The 18,155-nt window shown below is 33.1% G+C and overlaps 1 protein-coding gene across 3 annotated transcripts in view; it reads left to right on the forward strand.

The window, feature by feature from the left end:
* Kifap3 (kinesin associated protein 3) overlaps positions 1-18,155 on the forward strand; it is a 135,509-nt gene that overhangs the window by 84,427 nt on the left and 32,927 nt on the right. For all 3 annotated transcript variants that reach the window (XM_047520463.1, XM_047520461.1, XM_047520462.1), the window contains exons 16-18: positions 1,006-1,104; positions 5,691-5,776; positions 17,848-18,037. In XM_047520463.1, coding sequence (XP_047376419.1) covers positions 1,006-1,104; positions 5,691-5,776; positions 17,848-18,037 — 375 coding nt within the window. The remainder of the gene's footprint in view (positions 1-1,005; positions 1,105-5,690; positions 5,777-17,847; positions 18,038-18,155) is intronic.

The following is an 18,155-nucleotide window of genomic DNA, read 5'->3' on the forward strand; positions in this document are numbered from 1 at the left end:
ACTCCACACAGTTAATTATAAACCATGTTAACCAAGAAATCTCTTTCTAGCATGTCATTGAACTGTTGGCAAGAGTTGATGGCAAACTACAGTGTTAGTATATCAAATTTCATAACTAGTAGTTAAAATTAGATTTTGCTTTTAAATATCAATCAGTGAACATCAACCATTCTGTTATTTTTGTGTAATAAACATTTATGAATTAGTCTTTATTATTATATAACTTTTTTATGATTATAATGAGATTGAACCTAAAAGTATTCATCTCATGCCAATATGTAAAGTTAATTTTGTGAACATTATTCAACCAAAGGAAATACCTTTTTATAATAGTCCACTTGCTGCCAAAACTTAGAATGCAGAAGGTGTTTTTTTAAGAATTGTTTTTCTCATATGAAATCAACATTATAGAGATAAAATTCAGATGAACTTATTTAAATTAGAATTGTTTGAAAAATTCTTGTGATGAACAGAAAGAAACAAGTGGTGGTAAGTGTTGCCATTTCACATTAGGGGCACAGAAGTCAATGTAGTCTGTTTTTTTCATGTGTGTTGGCAAAATGCAGGGAAGGGAACAGAGAAGCACGATTTCTATTCTTTTAAATCAGTCTTCTCCCTCAATTCCTTTTCAATACTACCTGATCTTTTCAGATGAACTATCCCAAGTAGACTGATTAAACCTCTGAATTGATGTAACTTCTCTTTTTCAAAATCTTCAAATTTTTCTTTGTATTTCAAAATAATTAACCTACCTAATTTAACTACTAAATTTCTTAAAGCTTCTATAAATATACCATCATGAAATTTCTCCACTGATCATAGTCATGTATTTTAGAAGGAACACCAGAGACATAGATGATTATGTGTTGCCTATATATTATAAATATTTAAAACTGTTGTCCCTTATATACTTGCCACAGTGAGTTTATCTCTCTGTTATTCCCAGTGATTCTCAGTTTGGTATGTAAACATTATTTTTTCATATGCAGTTTTGTTTCCTTTTAGCTCAACAGGAAGATGATGAGTTTGTGTGTCAGATCATCTATGTCTTCTACCAGATGGTTTTCCACCAAGCCACGAGAGACGTCATAATCAAGGAGACGCGTATCCTTTCAGTGTTAGAGTAGAGGTCACATCTCACGTCATCAAAAACATACATATTTCTTGTCGCATTTCATGTAAATATTAAAATATTAAATGCTGTAGAAAATATTAAAATTAATATTAAAAATTAAAGTAATAAATGCTGTAGAAAACACAAAACTTTAAAATAAATTTAGAAGACGCACTATTTTCCATGGTACTGTTTACCCTAAATCCATACAGGTTGAACATGACTAATCTGAAAATCTGAAATTGAAAATGCTCCAGAATCTGAAACTTTCTGAGTGCCAGCATGACACCACAAGTGGGAGAGTTGATGTCATATAGCATTCTCAGTCAACACACAAGGGTACTAAAATAGTCTTCATGATCTGTACATAGGGGTCTGTATGACACATAAATTGTTTCATGGTCAGACTTATGTCCCATCCCCAAGACAACCCGTTATATATAAACATATTCTAAAATCTAAGTAAATATAAACACTCTTACTATTTCAGATAAGGAATGCTCAACATGTATATAAATAGAATATAATGAGAGCAATTTTATTAACTTGTCAGATTTTGATAACTAAGAAACTTAAATATGTCAGAATTTCCTTCTCTGCTAATATCACTTCACTATCACAGGCTCCAAGGTCTGTCCTTGGTTCTCTTGCAGTAACTTTTTTTATTCTATATTGGAAAACATATCTGTTTGCAGGACTTCAGCTACTCAACTGTATGTTAAGTATGTAATGTCTGCAAAACTTCTCAAGCCTCAGACTTTTGTTGCTAACTGCTGTCTGGATGTCCTCATCTAAAGGGGCCTTGCTTGGTGTATTCTAAGAGCATTGTGCTGGGGATCAGAGCCTTGCACATGCTAGACCAGTGCTTTACCACTGAGCTATAACCTCCACCCTCATGTAGCCCTAAATTTTAATTACCTTTTGCCATTTACTAGCAGTAGTACCTCAAAAAACTAGGTGACTTCCTTAGCACACATTCTTACATCAATAAAATGACTGTAGTATTAAATAAAAAGGCTTCCTACTTTGTGGGTTTGTTGTAAGTATTAATGGATTTAAGGTGCCTATTATAGTTCCCAATTCCCAGAGGTACTCAGTAAATAGTAGTTAATCATTACTGCAGCCAGGGGTTACTCTATACAGTCATCATCCTTCCCTAAAGAGCAAAACAGTCCTGCCTTCTGTATTCATTGTTAATAACAACAATGTCATCCACACAACCCCTCAGGCTGAAAATGTTAATATCTACTGTTACTATTCATAATTATCATATACTGTACACAAGCGCTGACCATCAAACACATACTAATTTGTAAAATCAGTCCTGGTTCTCAAGTCTAGTTGAAGAGATAGATAAGTAAATAAGAAATATAAAACAGTAATCCAGTATGTTCAGTGTCATAAAGACATGAGTATATGAGACACATGAGTATATATAATTAAGTCTGAGATTTTCTTTCAGTACATCAAATTTCTTATCATCAGATATGACTTACCTTGTAACTTACTGCTTTTTTGTATATTTGTCAACTTCAAATGCATTCTCCCCCTTTATGTCTCCTACCCATCAAAGATTTATATAGTCTTCTTAATTAAGCCTTTCTAAATTCTATGCCTCCCTTGTTCCCAGTAGGAGAGTTCTTCCTTTTTTACCTCTAAAAAGTACTTTAAATCATCTGTGTATATGCTTGTCTCTCCCAAAAGACTTTGACATCCTCAACCTTTATCTTATCTTTATTTATACCCAAAAGTTAACACAGTACTTGATATTTGGTAAATACTTGTATGGTAAATGAGTGCTGGTACCTCACTGGTTAATGTCGAAAAGTAATATCCTAAAAGACTTTTTAGTTTTAAATGATGCTAACATAACTCAAAGCATTTTATAACTCCTCTGGTGTTACATTCAAAGCTAACAATACACACTTTAGGTATCACCTTTATAGGAAAATTGCCTTGCTTTTGAGGGAAAAATTAACTTTTGGAAGCATATAAAGGCTCCAGAAGTTAAGTCTGGGGAATAACAAGTCTAACTGAAAGAATATTCATTTTGATGAGGGCTATCAAAATCAAATACTGGTTTGCCTTAAAAGCTACATTAGAGAGATCTTTTATCTTAAAGTAATAAGTATTTTTAAATGTAAATTATAAACTGACTTTCCCAGGAAGATAGATTCAGAATGTACATTTGAATAATATTAAAATCATTGAAAGAAATTAACTTTTCCCCAGCTGTATTCCATGAAACATATTCCTCGAGTATTAACACTTGCTTAATGAAAAATAGGGTTCTGAATGAACTTGGGAATAAAGTTAAACAGACTTTCTTGCTGCAGGGTCTTTTTGGAACCTGCGTGTATAAGCTTTTACAGGTCTAGAGTCTCTGGAAGGCTATTTTATATAGAGAGAATATCTAAACTGTAACTGCAGAAGCCACTACAGAAAACAGTCAAATGAAAGCATAGCTTTCCTTCTTTGAAAGACAGCCTGTTTGCAGTTCATTTCATAGGGTTTTTTCCTGAGGATTAAAAAATGAAGTATTTAAAGTACCTGCCAAGTGCCTCACATATAGTAAATGTCGCTGCCTCTGCTACCTACTCAGTAACTTAGTAGCCAAACTCACAGTATTAAAGGAACTTCTGTTTGACTTTTCTTCATTCTAAATTTCATTTTCCCTCAAGTTCAATTTTTACTTAATACCAATGTATTTGGGGTCTATACTTTTTAAATAGTTATCCTGAAGAATACAAAATGTTGATAATGGTGTGAATGGTCAATAAAAGACTGGATGAATTAAAATTTTTACAAAAGCATCAAGAAATACTGCTTCAATCTGATGCTTTCTTCCATGTTTTAAGATTAAATATTGTTCAAGTGCTTCTGCCAAAATAAAGAACTCAGAAATGTTTTGGTGTTCAGAAACCAAGATTTTTGTTGATGTCAGTGACAAATATATCTTGTTGCAACTTGTCACATACTAAACATTATTAAAATATTTAACTTCACCTTTAAATAAAATATTTATTTTAGCCCATTTTACTGTGATTTCTTGTGGAGCCAGTATATTTAAACATTTCAAATAAATAAAGAATGTGTTAGAAAGAACCCATTCCTTTTAAATGAAGAATTTTTATAGTGAATATTACCTATGAATAATAAAATATATCTTTATCTGAAATAACTAGTTTGTCCTCTTAAATAATAATTTAGCAAAATATAGAACTGTAGGTTGACAGTCATTTCCCTCAGCAATTTAAAGGCACTTTCCCACCCGTCTTCTGGCCTTCATTGCTACCAGTGAGAAGTCTAATCTGTCTAATTATAATTATCTGCCCCAAAGTCTGCTCTTAATTTAATTTCCTTTCCCTTTAGAAATAACTTGTCTTTTTTTCTAGAAAGACCAGAAGAATGTTCATTTTCTTTAACATCAAATTGTTTTACTAGACTTTGACTTGATTTGTCATCCTTAGTAGACTTTTCTGAGTGTACAAATGTGCTTTTCCTGTTTGTAGTTTTAAGTCTTTTTTTTTTTTTTTTTCCAGGTAAATTTTCTTGAATGATAGTTTTCAGTTATTTGTTTTGTGCTGTTTCCTTGGTTTTCTTTTTTGAGGTGTCTATTAGGTTGGCTCTTCTTTGCCTATCTTTAAGATCTGTAATTTTCTAGCCTTTTTTTTTTTTTCTTATGTTTTGATTTCATAAATTTACTTCCTTTTTGCCTCATTTCTTTTAAGATTTTTATCTGTTGTATTTTGTGTTATTTTAAATTTAGTTTTATATATCTAAAATTATTTTTACTTTCATTTTTTGGTTCTTTGCTAAATTACCTTGTTTCTGTGGGTTTTCTAGTTCTGATTTATGTTGTTTGTTCATATATATTTTAATATTTTCTTAAATTCTTATCTCTTTCAAAATGCTGGGTTCCATCTTTCTCTTACATAAAATGCCTTACCTTGATTTCTCTTTCTTTTCCTCTTCTTATTATAACCCTAAATGGGATTTGACTGTAATTATTTTTTGTTGTTCATTTTTTTTAACAGTACCATAACATACACTCTTTATTTTTGGAGTTATTTTTGGCTGTTGTTCATTTTTGTGTGAATTCCATCTCCTGAACTTCTAGGAGGGCAGAATAGATCAAGAAAGCATTGATAGCTACCCAACTCTAGTGCTCCCTCTTCAGTTGTTTTCATGATCTTCATGTTTCAAAACGATAGCCTTTCTAGGATTTATTGCCTTTGTTTCCCTTTTCCATTTTTATGTAGAATTTTCTTTGTGTGTGTGTATGTGTGTGTCCCTACTAGCCTTATTTTTTTAACAAATGAAATATTAAATGTATTAATTATTTTATTTTAAAATTTGAATTAACCCAAAAACTGGTTGTTCTAATTATAGCAGCATGTTACAAATGACTGTTTTTTAAAGTATTAATATTAAATCCTTTAATTTATCCTGAAAAAAAATTTTTGAAGTTAAATTTCAATTTAGCATTTAAACTTAGAGAAATGTGGGATTTTCTAATATGACTAAAGAGTCATGATTTCAAATGCAGTTTGTATCTTTAACCATTTTTATTCAGAGGCTCCAGCATATCTCATAGACCTCATGCATGATAAAAACAATGAAATCCGTAAGGTCTGTGATAATACGCTAGACATTATAGCGGTAAGTAATTATTCTCTAAACATGTACAATTGCCATTGTTTTAGGGAGACAAAGACATTATACACCTAATTTGAGCTACTCATTCATTGTTAACACAATTTTGTATTTTGGTAAGGTTCAGGAAATTCTGATATTAATTTTCTTTTAATACATTAAACCCATTGGCATCAACTTCTAACTGGACGCTCCTTACTTAAAGAGTACACATGTTCAGAGTTTAAGCCTTGATCTACATGTCATTTTGGAATCTCCTGGTGTGTTTTTTTGTTTGTTTGTTTGTTTTTCTGTAGGATTGGGAAGTTTGATAATTTCTGTCAAAATTAATAATTTTATAGCCCTTAATTTTTTTTAAATGAATCTTGTGTTAACTATTTGTTTCAGTTTAAAAAAATGTTAAGTTTAACTTAAGGTTTTTAAACAGATCAGACTTTCTAAAAGAATAAATTAACTTAATTTTTGTTAAATGCATAGACTTGCTTTATAAGTTGCTTTGGAATGAGGGGAAATATAAAAACCTTCATGTTATTAATGACTTTGAGTTTTTTTTTTTTCTTTTGGTATCAGGGATTGAAGCCAGGGGCAATTAACCACTGAGCCACATCCCCAGCCCTTACTTAGGGCCTAGATAAGTTTCTGAGACCGGCTTTGAACTTGCACTCCTTCTGCCTCAGACTCCCGAGTTGCTGGGATTATAGGTGTGTGCCACCACACCCAGAAACTTGAATCAGAGCATGATCTAAGTCTTGGGTTAGAAACATGCTGACCCTGCTGTCTTTTCTTGAGAAATTATGCTGCTCCAACAGTCCTCTGCTGGTCTTAGGCCTTATGCCAGGGATATGCCAGATTCTATGTATTTAAAAAATTTTTAATATATATTTAATATTATATCTTTAATAAATATATTAATATATTTTATATATTTAATAATTTAATGTTTAATTTAATATATTTATATATTATTTTTAATATATTTAAAATATGTTTATACATATATATACACATATATATATATATATTTTTTTTTTTTTTTTTTTTTTTTTTTTATGGTGCTGGGGATCAAACCCAGGGCCTTGGGCTTACAAGGCAAGCACTCTGCCGACTGAGCTATCTCCCCAGCCCCTATATATATTTTTGATGTGAAGACTTCAACAGAGGAAAATTGGCAAAGTGGCAAAGTGAAATTTGGGATATAACCACTAGCTCTGTTCATATGACTCCCTGAGATGCTATCTTATCACTTTTGAGTGAATACAAAAAAAATTGGAACAAGTAAATCAAAGGATTTAGTTAACCTAATCTATGAATCTCTAAACTGGATTTACATTTAACTATTGATGTCTTGCCACATAATCATAGATCATTTCACACTGTGGAATACCTTAGTCTGAAACACTTACTTAGAAAAATCAGACTTATTAAGCTGAGAGTATTTAAAGATATTGCCTATGGATGATTCATGTAATGTGGCACTCCTGCTGTGCTGCTAAACTGAGTCATTCATAGATGATTTTCTCAGAAGCAAAGTCCAGTAGAGCTAATAGAAGGTCATCAGGCCATGGAAACATCCCACATTCTTCTAGAAAAACAAACAAAAAATAACATTGCTTTGCCTTTCTGTTCTTATGCTCCTATACTGTCCAAGACCCTGGTTCACTTTTAACCAGATAGTAGAGAATTTTAGTAGGTCTCAAGGCTTGTATGTCCTCTGTTGGGTAGGGATTCTGGTCTTAAATTAAAATGGGCCTCCTGGAGTGGCGACTGTGTTTATAATACAATGGACTGTTCTCTTACCTGCTGAATAATCTCAGGCAGATTACTTAACTTCTTAAAGATGTGCTTTACAACGATGCTTCTGATGATTATAGAGAAGATACATATGATACATCTACCACATAATGGTCAGTTGGTATTTTTTTTTTTTTTAAGCTAGACCGAAACTCAGACCTTGCTGAGGACTTTATATGTGAATTAAATATCTGGGTCAACATTTTCCTTCCTCAGGATAATTAAATATGTATGTTATTTCTTTTCACTTTAATTTTTTAAATGACTGGAGAAGGTAATCCATTCGCTATTTGGAATTTATCTGTGAAAAGTTATTTGGTATGAGAATTTTGGCTAGGCATATTACTATTTATAGTTTATATTTGAAGTTGTCCTGTAAAATGACTGAATTCAGTATTTTTAAACTTCATGTCAGGGCATTTGAACAGGACGATTAACTGAAAGACCTTGATTAAGATCTTTAAATAGGCAGCTGCCATTTCTAATATGGAGATACCTCATTTGTGACCCATGTTCTGAATCTGTAGTGACTTATTTGAATTTAGACCCAATTTTTAAGTTAATCTCAGACCAAAGATTTTCTCTTAACTTGCTGAGCATCCTTATTTGGGAGAAATTCGAGGAGTTAGCCACTTACTGCATCATACACACACAATTGGGAAATAACAGCCCTTCTTTGGGTGTTTGAGCCCAGGCTCTGTTACTGATCACAACTGAGGGTACCAATTGCTTGTCCTTAATATTTTTCCAAGAATAAATCAAGAGCATGTTTTTAATTTGAAACAAAAAGTTCAATTAGACACAGCACAGATGATTGAAACACTAGAAAAAGACTACTGAGGGAGAAGGTGAAATCTCTGTCCAGTTAACACTAGTCATGTCTAAATAACAGACTTCTTAAATAGTTTATTAGAAACCTGCCTAGGACATGAGTGGATGATTTAAGACTTCACTGCTTGATTTTAATTTCCTACTATTGTCAGAATAACTGTATGGTATGATAAAAAATCTAAAGTATATATAGGGAATGGGAGTATTGATAGCTCAAAACCATTCATCTTTAAGGAAGCAAGCTTTGCTGCTCAAGACAGATAATGTGGAGTAACACTAAGAAAAATTAGATGCTTTGCAAGCCTTTGGGGTGTATGCCTTCTTCAGTAAAGAATTTATCCCTGAAAATTATGCAAATGTTGACATATTGATGATTTATTTAATGTAATTGGGCCCATGCCCTGAATTGATGAGTTGAAACAGATGTGTGATGATAGTACTCTGTACCAAGCATGGCGACATTACTTGTATTATATGACGAAGTCTTTGTGACCCCATCTGCAGATTGTTGTCTGTGACTCGGGTACATATAGCTTGGGGAAGCAGGGAATTGTATAGGTGCAGAGGAACCAGGAGGCAGAGAGAGAGAAACCTAGGTGCCTGGTCTTCCAAAGGGATAATGAAACAGTCCACTCTTGCCTTTTCTTTTCCAAACGCCTTAGAAATCATAAAAGGAAGAACCTGCACATTTGATCTAGAAAGCATCTAAAAACTCAGTAAGAAGGCTAGGGATGTGTCTCAGTGCTAGAGCACCTTCCCCCTGGCATTGGTGAAGTCCTGGGTTTGAGCCCCAGCACTGCCAGAAGAAAAATCTTGATTACATCGTGATTCTTCAGTGTTTCTTCAAATTTTGTGTTAAGTGTGTGAGAACTTCAAAAATTCCTCCCCAGTTGGCAAATTAAAAAAAAAAAATCCCTTCCCTGACATTTCTGGGTTGTCAAATATTTAATACTTATTTACTAAGCACATAGTACATATCAGAAACTAAGATAGACATCAGTAATACAAAATTCAATAACATGAAGCCCCTTGAATATAAAAGTTTACAATCTGGACTAGAGAACACCAGGACTCTGTCATCTAAGCACGTGAACTAGTCTTCCAGGAACTTCAGTACTACACGGCTCTATCAATAGATGCTCTCGGCTAATGACACAATGTATCTGCAGTGTGTATGAGAAAAGGGATGTAACTAGGCTTTCCGGTAACACTGATGTATTTCTTGGCAGCAACACATCAGTATATGATTTCCTACTATCAAAGGATTGTGTCACTGATATACTGAATGGTAGTTTTCCTTTTTTAGTAACTCTATGATCATGAGAAGACTATATGTGTTTTAATCTCAAATTAATACCTAACTGTAGTATCTTAAACTTAAAAAAATAAGATGGTGTCTTCATCTAAGGATAAACAAAATTATATTTAAAAAGGTTGACTTATTAAAATGACATAAACCAATATGAGTTTAAATGAACCTCTACTTTGTTAATTGTTAAGAGTACCTACAAATTTTCCTGAAAAGCCTTGATCAGACAGAAAAACTGGTGTTTATTAATAGTCTTGACAAGAAGCTTAAATACTCTAGAAAGTGTCTTACAACACCTTGAGAAGTAGTTACAGGAGTTTCATGGGGTTAGAATTAGAACTGAGGCTTTGAAAAGCCAGGAAATGGGTAGAAGGTGAATAAAATGGGAGAACAGTAGTTAACTTTCAGTTGGTGTGCAGGTTGTGTATGGATGTAGAACAGGGATTTTCAAGTGAGCAGTTGACAGAAAATTTTAAAATTGTCTCTTTCCAAAGGGGTTCTTGCTTGTTTTACAGGCTTAGTAAATTTTTATTTTTCATTGTGAGTTTGATGTTTTTATTTTTTGAATTTCATATCATCAAATTGGATTTAATGAGATAAGTTTTGGTAACCCTGTTTTACAGTTCATTTTATATTGCACAAACAAAAAGACAGAAATTTAGGATATTTTCCCAGCTTGTTAGAATTTAAATATATAAAAATTTACTTATACATGAATGTGTGTTTCTTATGCATATTACTTTATTTTTGTTCCTTAATTGGCAACAGTTGGACTTAAAAGATTCAAAGCATAGTATGAAAGAGAAAAATGATGATTTCTTAAATAAGTTTCATTTAGTTCTGTCTTTTATTTTTTGGCCTAACATGGCATATTTGAAATGATATTGTCTGGGTTAGCCTCCCAGTATTTTAAGCAGAGGTAGTAGGAGATAATTGTACTTAGAGGTCTGATTAGAAAATGCCATGGCCAAGACTAGAGGTGACACTAGGGATGGTTCTATTGAGAGATAGTATGTGCATAAAAGTCAGTCAGTTTATTATGTGTGTTTAATTTGTGTGCGAATCATTTGGAGAAATGTTTTTCTAAGACATAAAAGCATCTTTTTAATTGCTGCTGCCTTAATCTTAATGAATAGCTAAATTACTCTAGACCTGCTTTAATTTAGTATGAAAAATTGTATTAAATAAACCATATTACAGCCTCAATTAAGGGGCTGCCACATTAAAGGAGAAAGGAAAATCTGTTTTCCATCAGTTTTGTTAGAACACAAAGCAGATCTATGTAGCCCTATGTTATCCTATAGTGTGTTAATCAGATACAAGGTGTGACGGAAGCCAGTGACAAAGAGTTTTCCTGATAGTGAACAGACTCTGATAATAGGCCAGTTAAGGCTTCATAATGTTTCACTGGTTAAGTAGTAAACAAAATGATGTAGGACTTCAAAAAGGATGGCACATTCCATGTAAAATCAAACCATAAGTCCTTTGTGACACTTAAGAATTTATGGAAACTGAGTGCTTAAGATCATAATGTCGGAAGCTGAGAAGAGAATATGAGACAAGGCACATTGTCCTCTAAACACAGGATAAACTCGAGGCTCAAAGCCAGAACACAGTATAATCCTCATGAAATGTAGTGATTCAAATGTGGACATAAAACAACTATATCCCTAGAATATTTCCACAAAAGCTTGTTAGGTTTTGATGACATATCTTAGAGGTGACTGAACTCTGATATCTCTTGAGTTCTAATAGTTGCTGCCTGTTAGAGTGTGGGCAGTGGGCATTACCAGGGAGTAGAGATTGGGAGAGGGTGTTAGAATTCATTTTTTTAAGTCTTTTTTTATTTGTTCTTTTTAGATATACATGACAGTAAAATGTATTTTGACATACGTCCATGAAGTATAACATATTCTAATTAGAATCCCATTCTTGTGGTTGTACATGATGTGGAATTTCATTGGTGGTATATTCACATATGAACATAGGAAAGTTATGTCCAATTCATTATACTGTCTTTCCTATTTCCCATCCTCCCTACCTTCCCTTCATTCCACTTAGTCTAATCCACTGAACTTCTGTTCTTCCCTCCTCACCCCCATTGTTTGTTAGCATCCATGTATCAGCGAGAACATTCGGCCTTTGGTTTTTTTGGGATTGGTTTATTTCATTGTAGCATGATAGTCTCCACTTACCAGCAAAAGTCATAAAGTCATTTTTTTATGACAGTAATATTCCATTGTGTATATCTACTACATTTTCTTTATTCATTCATCTGTTGAAGGGCGAGAATGGATTTTAATTAATTATGTTTACCTTAGTAAACACTTTGACCCTGGATATTCATTTTGAGTTGCTTTTTATACTATAGCAGTATTTTTCAATTATTTGAAATAGTTATTTCACTGACATTATGAAGTCATGACATTAATTATAGGCTTTTATTCTTAAAATATTAGAGCTTGAATAAGTCCTAGACTTGTGTCATTGTGTAAATGAAGAATCTGAGGCCAGCAGAGATTAAGGTACCTTGGGACAGGTGCCTACTCCAGTGGGTGGCAGAGCCAGCACAGGGAACCAGGTCTCCTGACTCCTAGTCCAGTGTACTCTACAGTACGCCTGCCATGTCATTGACACTTGTCAGTCCAAACTCTGAAACATAAAGAGACTGATGTTTCCCTCAAACTGTGTTGTTGGGGATTCCCAGAGTGTATGTGGAAGATAGGATAAGGGCATGAGAATATGGTCCATTGGGATAGGACTAAGCATTTACTTGGCTTTCACTGAGATGGAAGAGGGAAGAAATAAAAAGGAAAAAAGTTGTTTGTGGGGTAGGGGAGATGGAATGTAAAGTTGTTAACACATTTTATCTTGGGAAATATATTTTAAGATTCTCTTTTTCACATTTTTAGCCTTAAAAATGTCTTTTATAATAGAATAATAGCAGTAGGTGGCAATTGACTTAATATCGGTTCCTAAAATGTGATTTTGAACTTTTCCTAAAATTTAAATATTGAGACCATTGGCTTAGCCTACTAATTTACTGCAGTTGCTAAATAGAATCTCAATAGCCATAAGCTAAAGCTTTGATTTTCAAAAAATCCAATAAATCTTTTCAGAAACATAAAGATGAGTGATCCGCTTCATATAGCAAAACACTGCTATCTCATTTGATTCTAATACTTACCATCAAGGAATAAAATGTAACTATTTAAATGAATACTGTGTTAACTAAACACATATTTTATTCTAAGATGCTTTATTGGTAAACATTTGAGACTTGAGGCTATATTATCACAAACTATAACAAACTTATGGCAAAAGTACAATATCTTACTAGTGTTCCATGCTTAGCCTCTAAATTTAAAAATACGTATATTTAAAAATATTTTTCAAAAATAGCCAATAGTATTGGAATTTAGAATGTCATTAAAAACTGGTGGGATTGCCAGGCATGGGGGTAGGAATGGTAGTAGAATGAATCGGACGTCATTACCCTATGTGCAGGTCTGATTGCATGACCTGAGTAGCTCTCCTGAGTAGCGTATACAGCCAGACGAATGAGAAGTTATGCTTCATTTATGTGTGATGTGTCAAGAGGCATTCTGTTGTCATTCATAGCTCATTAGAACAAATCTAAGAAAACCGGAGGGAAGCCAGGTGTGATGGCGCTCTCCTGTAATCCCAGCAACTCAGGAGGCCAAAACAGGAGGATTGAAAGTTCAAGACCAGTCTCCGAGACTCAATGAGGCTCTAAGCAACTTAGCAAGGCCCTGTCTCAAAATTTAAAAAAGCGTTGGGACTTCAGTGCAGAGTTAAAGCCCCTGGATTCAATTCCTATTGTCCACCCTACCACACACCAAAAAACAAAACAAAACAAAAAACTGGTAGGATATATACCAGTATTTATGGCGATTCCATCTAGGTAAAGGTATTGACTATTCTTTTATAATTTTGATGATGAAAGTATTCCCTTTGAAATTATGAAAATTCAAGTATTTTCAAAAAGTCGTGGTATAATTCTTTAAGACTTTAAAAATAGAATTTAATAAAGCCTACCTGCTCAAGGGGGTTTTTTTGGCCAGTTTTCAATCTATGAGCTATAACAAAAAAAAAAAAAAAAAAAAAAAATATATATATATATATATATATATATACACACACACACACACTAAATCTTGAAGCCACCTCTTACGAAAATGCTGCTTGTCATTGTAGTAGGATTCTATAAATATCGTTGGGTCTTTTTGTAAGACATAATTTTCAATATTCTGGGTAATGACAAAGTTTCGTATTTAATAATGTTCTGTCTCATATTTCCTGAGGAAAAAACTTGTTTTGATTTTTTTTTTAAAGAATTGAGAAAACAACCGTAATATTTGCATTGTGAGACTGTAAGTAGTATGCTACAGTAAACATACTATTCATAGATATTAAACCTATTGTTTTATAGTAAAAATTACTTAAAAATCAGAATAAATTACTTTTAAAGAAGAAAATAACAGTATAATCTACATTATTGCTAATGTGCTGTTCAACCTTATAATGCTAAGAGAGGTTCAATCACAAACTGATACAAGAGAGAGATGAAGACTATAGAGGAATGTAAAGTCAGTCTTGTTACATGTGGTGTTAGGTTCTGTGCTAACTTACTGCCTTAGAAAACCAGTTTTACCAAGAGAGTGTCAAAAGTTAGCCATGGATGCTCATGTATGTTTTTGGTTTGTGTATTTGGACTTCTGTCAAATAGTTTCTTTAAAAATAAAACAACACCCAAAATGCAAAGAACCCAGTCAATAAATGGGCCAAGGAACTGGGCAGACACTTCACAGAAGAAGATACACAGGTGATCAACAAATATATGAAAAAGTGCTCATCATCCCTAGTAAATAGAGAAATACAAATTAAAACCACCTTAAGATTTCATCTGACTCCAATTAGAATGGCTATGATCAAGAACACAAGCAATAATAAATATTAGCATGGATGTAGGGAAAAAGGCACACTCATACATTGCTGGTGGAGTTGCAAATTGGTGCAGCCACTCTGAAAAGCAGTATGGAGATTTCTTAGAAAACTTGGAATGGACCCACAATTTGACCCAGCTATCCCACTCCTTGGTTTATACCCAAAGAACTTAAAATCAGCATACTACAGTGACACAGTCACATCAATATTCATAGCAGCTCAATTCACAATAGCTAGATTGTGGAACCAACCTAGATGTCCTTCAGTTGACGAATGGATAAAGAAACTGGTATATATACACAATGGAATATTACTCAGCCATAAAGAAGAATAAAATGATGGCATTTGCTGGTAAATGGATGAAGTTGGAAAATATGCTAAGCGAAATAGGCCAAGCCCAAAAAACCAAAGGCCAAATGTTTTCTCTGATAAGTGCTTTGCAGTATATAAGGAGGCAGGTGTGGTGGGGGGAAGAGAAGAATGAAGGAACTTTGGGTGGTGTAGAGGAAAATGGGGTGGGAGGGATAGGGGCAGAAAGATAGTACAATGAAACAGACAGTATTACCCTGTGTACGTGTATGATTACATGAATGGTGTGAATCTATATTATGTACAACCATAGAAATGAAAAGTTGTACCCTATTTGTGTACAATGAATAAAATAGTCTGTAAAAATAAAGATCTTAATAAAAAAAAAATAGAGAATTCAAAACACAATGAAAATCATTATCAAATTACTGTTCCCATTTAATAAAGTATAACAGATCCAACATCAAAAAAATAAAAAAAACTTGAGCTTGTGCATGTAAGTTCATGAATAAAAATACTGCTGTGAGCTTGTAGAATGGTAAGTCTGGAGGTGTCAGAAGAGCTACTCTTTGTGAAGAGACATCTTTGTTACTTTACATATTTCTACATTTATATTTTTTGTTATTGTCTTTAGGATAATAAAATCTTTAAGAGGGCATAAGATGACAACTCAGCAGGATTTTTTTTCTTCATAAGAACATTACCTACTAGGCTAACTACATTTTGTGAATATGTCATTTAAGGATTTATTCACAGGTATTCTTAGGAGGCAGTCTTCATTCACTCTTATTGAAATAGCAAGTTCTACATTTTATGTTGTTTCATTAACTGATTTATTTTTATTGGTATATTACCTAATAGTGGGATTCATTATGCCATATTCACTCGTGCCCATAATTTGATCATTCCCCAGCCTTCCCTTTCCCTCTTCCTGCCTCCCCATCCACCAATCTCCCTTCTATCTTTATTTTAGTTAGTGCATTGTAATTATATATATGCAGAATTCATTGTGGTATATTGCTTTTTGGATAGCATAATTTGATACATTTCATTTAACACTTGCTTTTATACTAGGAATCCATATGCTTTGATATATTTTTGTCATCTTTGAATAAGTCTTTATTCAGATAATTTAGTCAGATTTTAATTTTTTTTTACCAAAGTGAAAAGTTAGCTTTCTGCTTTTTACCAAATAGAACAAGCTCAAATTAGTTCCAGTGTTTAATGTGAATTTAATAGAATTTATGATACTATAAGACATATTCTTGGAATTTGGGTGACCTGTGACTGACTCATTTTTTTAGAAAAAAGCCAATTAATATGGATTAGTTTCTTCCCCAAATACCATTTTGCTTTCTGTTTATGAGCTAAATGTTTACCTCACTGGGTGTAATTTATAAGTTCATTCTTTGCTTCCACTGTACATATGATAACTTTGTAAATTATCTAGCCACTTCTAATATGACACTATCTTTTTTTTGTAACTAACTTTAATTGCCCACATACACAGAGCCACATATTGAACCAAAAACTATCCTTTTGGGGTAGAATCAATTTTTTTACTTTTTATTTTTTTTCATTTTTAATCAATTTTAAAGAGGCTTAGATTTATATTTAGCATTTAGGCTAAATTACTCAGAAGTGGCCATAGCATCTGTATTTATAATTAGGCATCACTTAATACTTAATTTTGTTGTTTTTTTTGTTGTTGTTGTTGTTTTTGGTACTGGGGATCGAACTCAGGGTCTTATGCTTGCAAGGCAAGCACTCTACCAGCTGAGCTATCTCCCCAGCCCTTAATACTTAATTTTGAAAAAAACAAGGTGAACTACTAAAATCTGTAACCAGTGAAACTGCTTGTAACAACATCTCTGTGAGTGTTATTTTTCAACTTCTTTCTTTCCCTAACACTTCTCAAGTATGGCTAGGTCAGAGAAAACATAATTAAGAATATACTTTGTTATTTAATATAATATCCATTATATTATACTTTTTACCATTATTTATTCAGTAATTTAACCTATTCACATTGTTAGAGCTGAAAGTTGACATTGGAGGCCATTTATTCTCATCCAGTGTAGAATTCATTCTACAGTGACCCTGACAAATAATTTTTAAAAACATTATTTTGTGAGTGAACAAAATTTAAATTCAGCAATGCTATTTATTTTCTGTAGCAAGCCATTTCAGCAGTTAGAATTAGTGCTTTAATAGTGCTTTCTTCCCCTGGTGATATCTAGACTAAAAATATATATCAAAAGAGGTCATTTAGCCACCTGTCATTAGTGCCACAAATAATTATAGCCACAAGAACTCATGGGAAGCAAAAGTCTTATCTAAATTTGGGCAACATTTAGATTGATATTTAAAGAAGAATTTAGGAAATTTAGATTCTTCCAGTGTTTCTCATTGTCATTAGTGATTGATACTCCAGAGACTTATTTAATATATATTGAATTGCTTTTTATTGGCTATTATATAAAATAATTCTGAAAGATATTTTTTAATGTGTCCTCTGACACAAAAAGATTCTAAAAATTTTTGGGCGAGCATGGAGGCTCACACCTGTAATCCCAGTGGCTCAGGAGACTAAGGCAAAAGGATTGTGAGTTCAAAGCCAGCCTCAGCAACTTATCGAGGCCCCAAGCAACTCAGTGAGACCCCCTCTGTAAATAAAATATTATAAAAGGCTGGGGATGTGGCTCAGTGGTTAAGTGCCTCTGGGTTCAATCCCTAGTACCAAAAAAAAAAATTTTTTTTAATTTATAAAAAGGGTTCTAAAATTCTTTTCTCATGAGATATAAGTATTGCTACTGAGTACCAAGAAATTGAATTCATGTAATAATAGTTGAATACTTGTTTTCAATAGGAGTATGATGAAGAATGGGCTAAGAAAATTCAGAGTGAGAAGTTTCGCTGGCATAACTCTCAGTGGCTGGAGATGGTGGAGAGCCGTCAGATGGACGAGAGTGAACAGTACTTGTATGGTGATGATCGAATTGAGCCATACATCCATGATGGAGACATTCTGGAAAGACCTGACCTTTTCTACAGCTCAGGTGGGATGATAGCCAAAGTAAACCCTTGGTCTGAATGCTGTAAATACAGATTTTGGTCTGCCCATCTTCCACATTCCCAAGTTTATAAGCGCTTCTTTGAGTACATAATTGGTCTTCT

Source organism: Sciurus carolinensis, chromosome 12, assembly GCF_902686445.1.
Source record: "Sciurus carolinensis chromosome 12, mSciCar1.2, whole genome shotgun sequence".
NCBI lineage: Eukaryota > Metazoa > Chordata > Mammalia > Rodentia > Sciuridae > Sciurus > Sciurus carolinensis.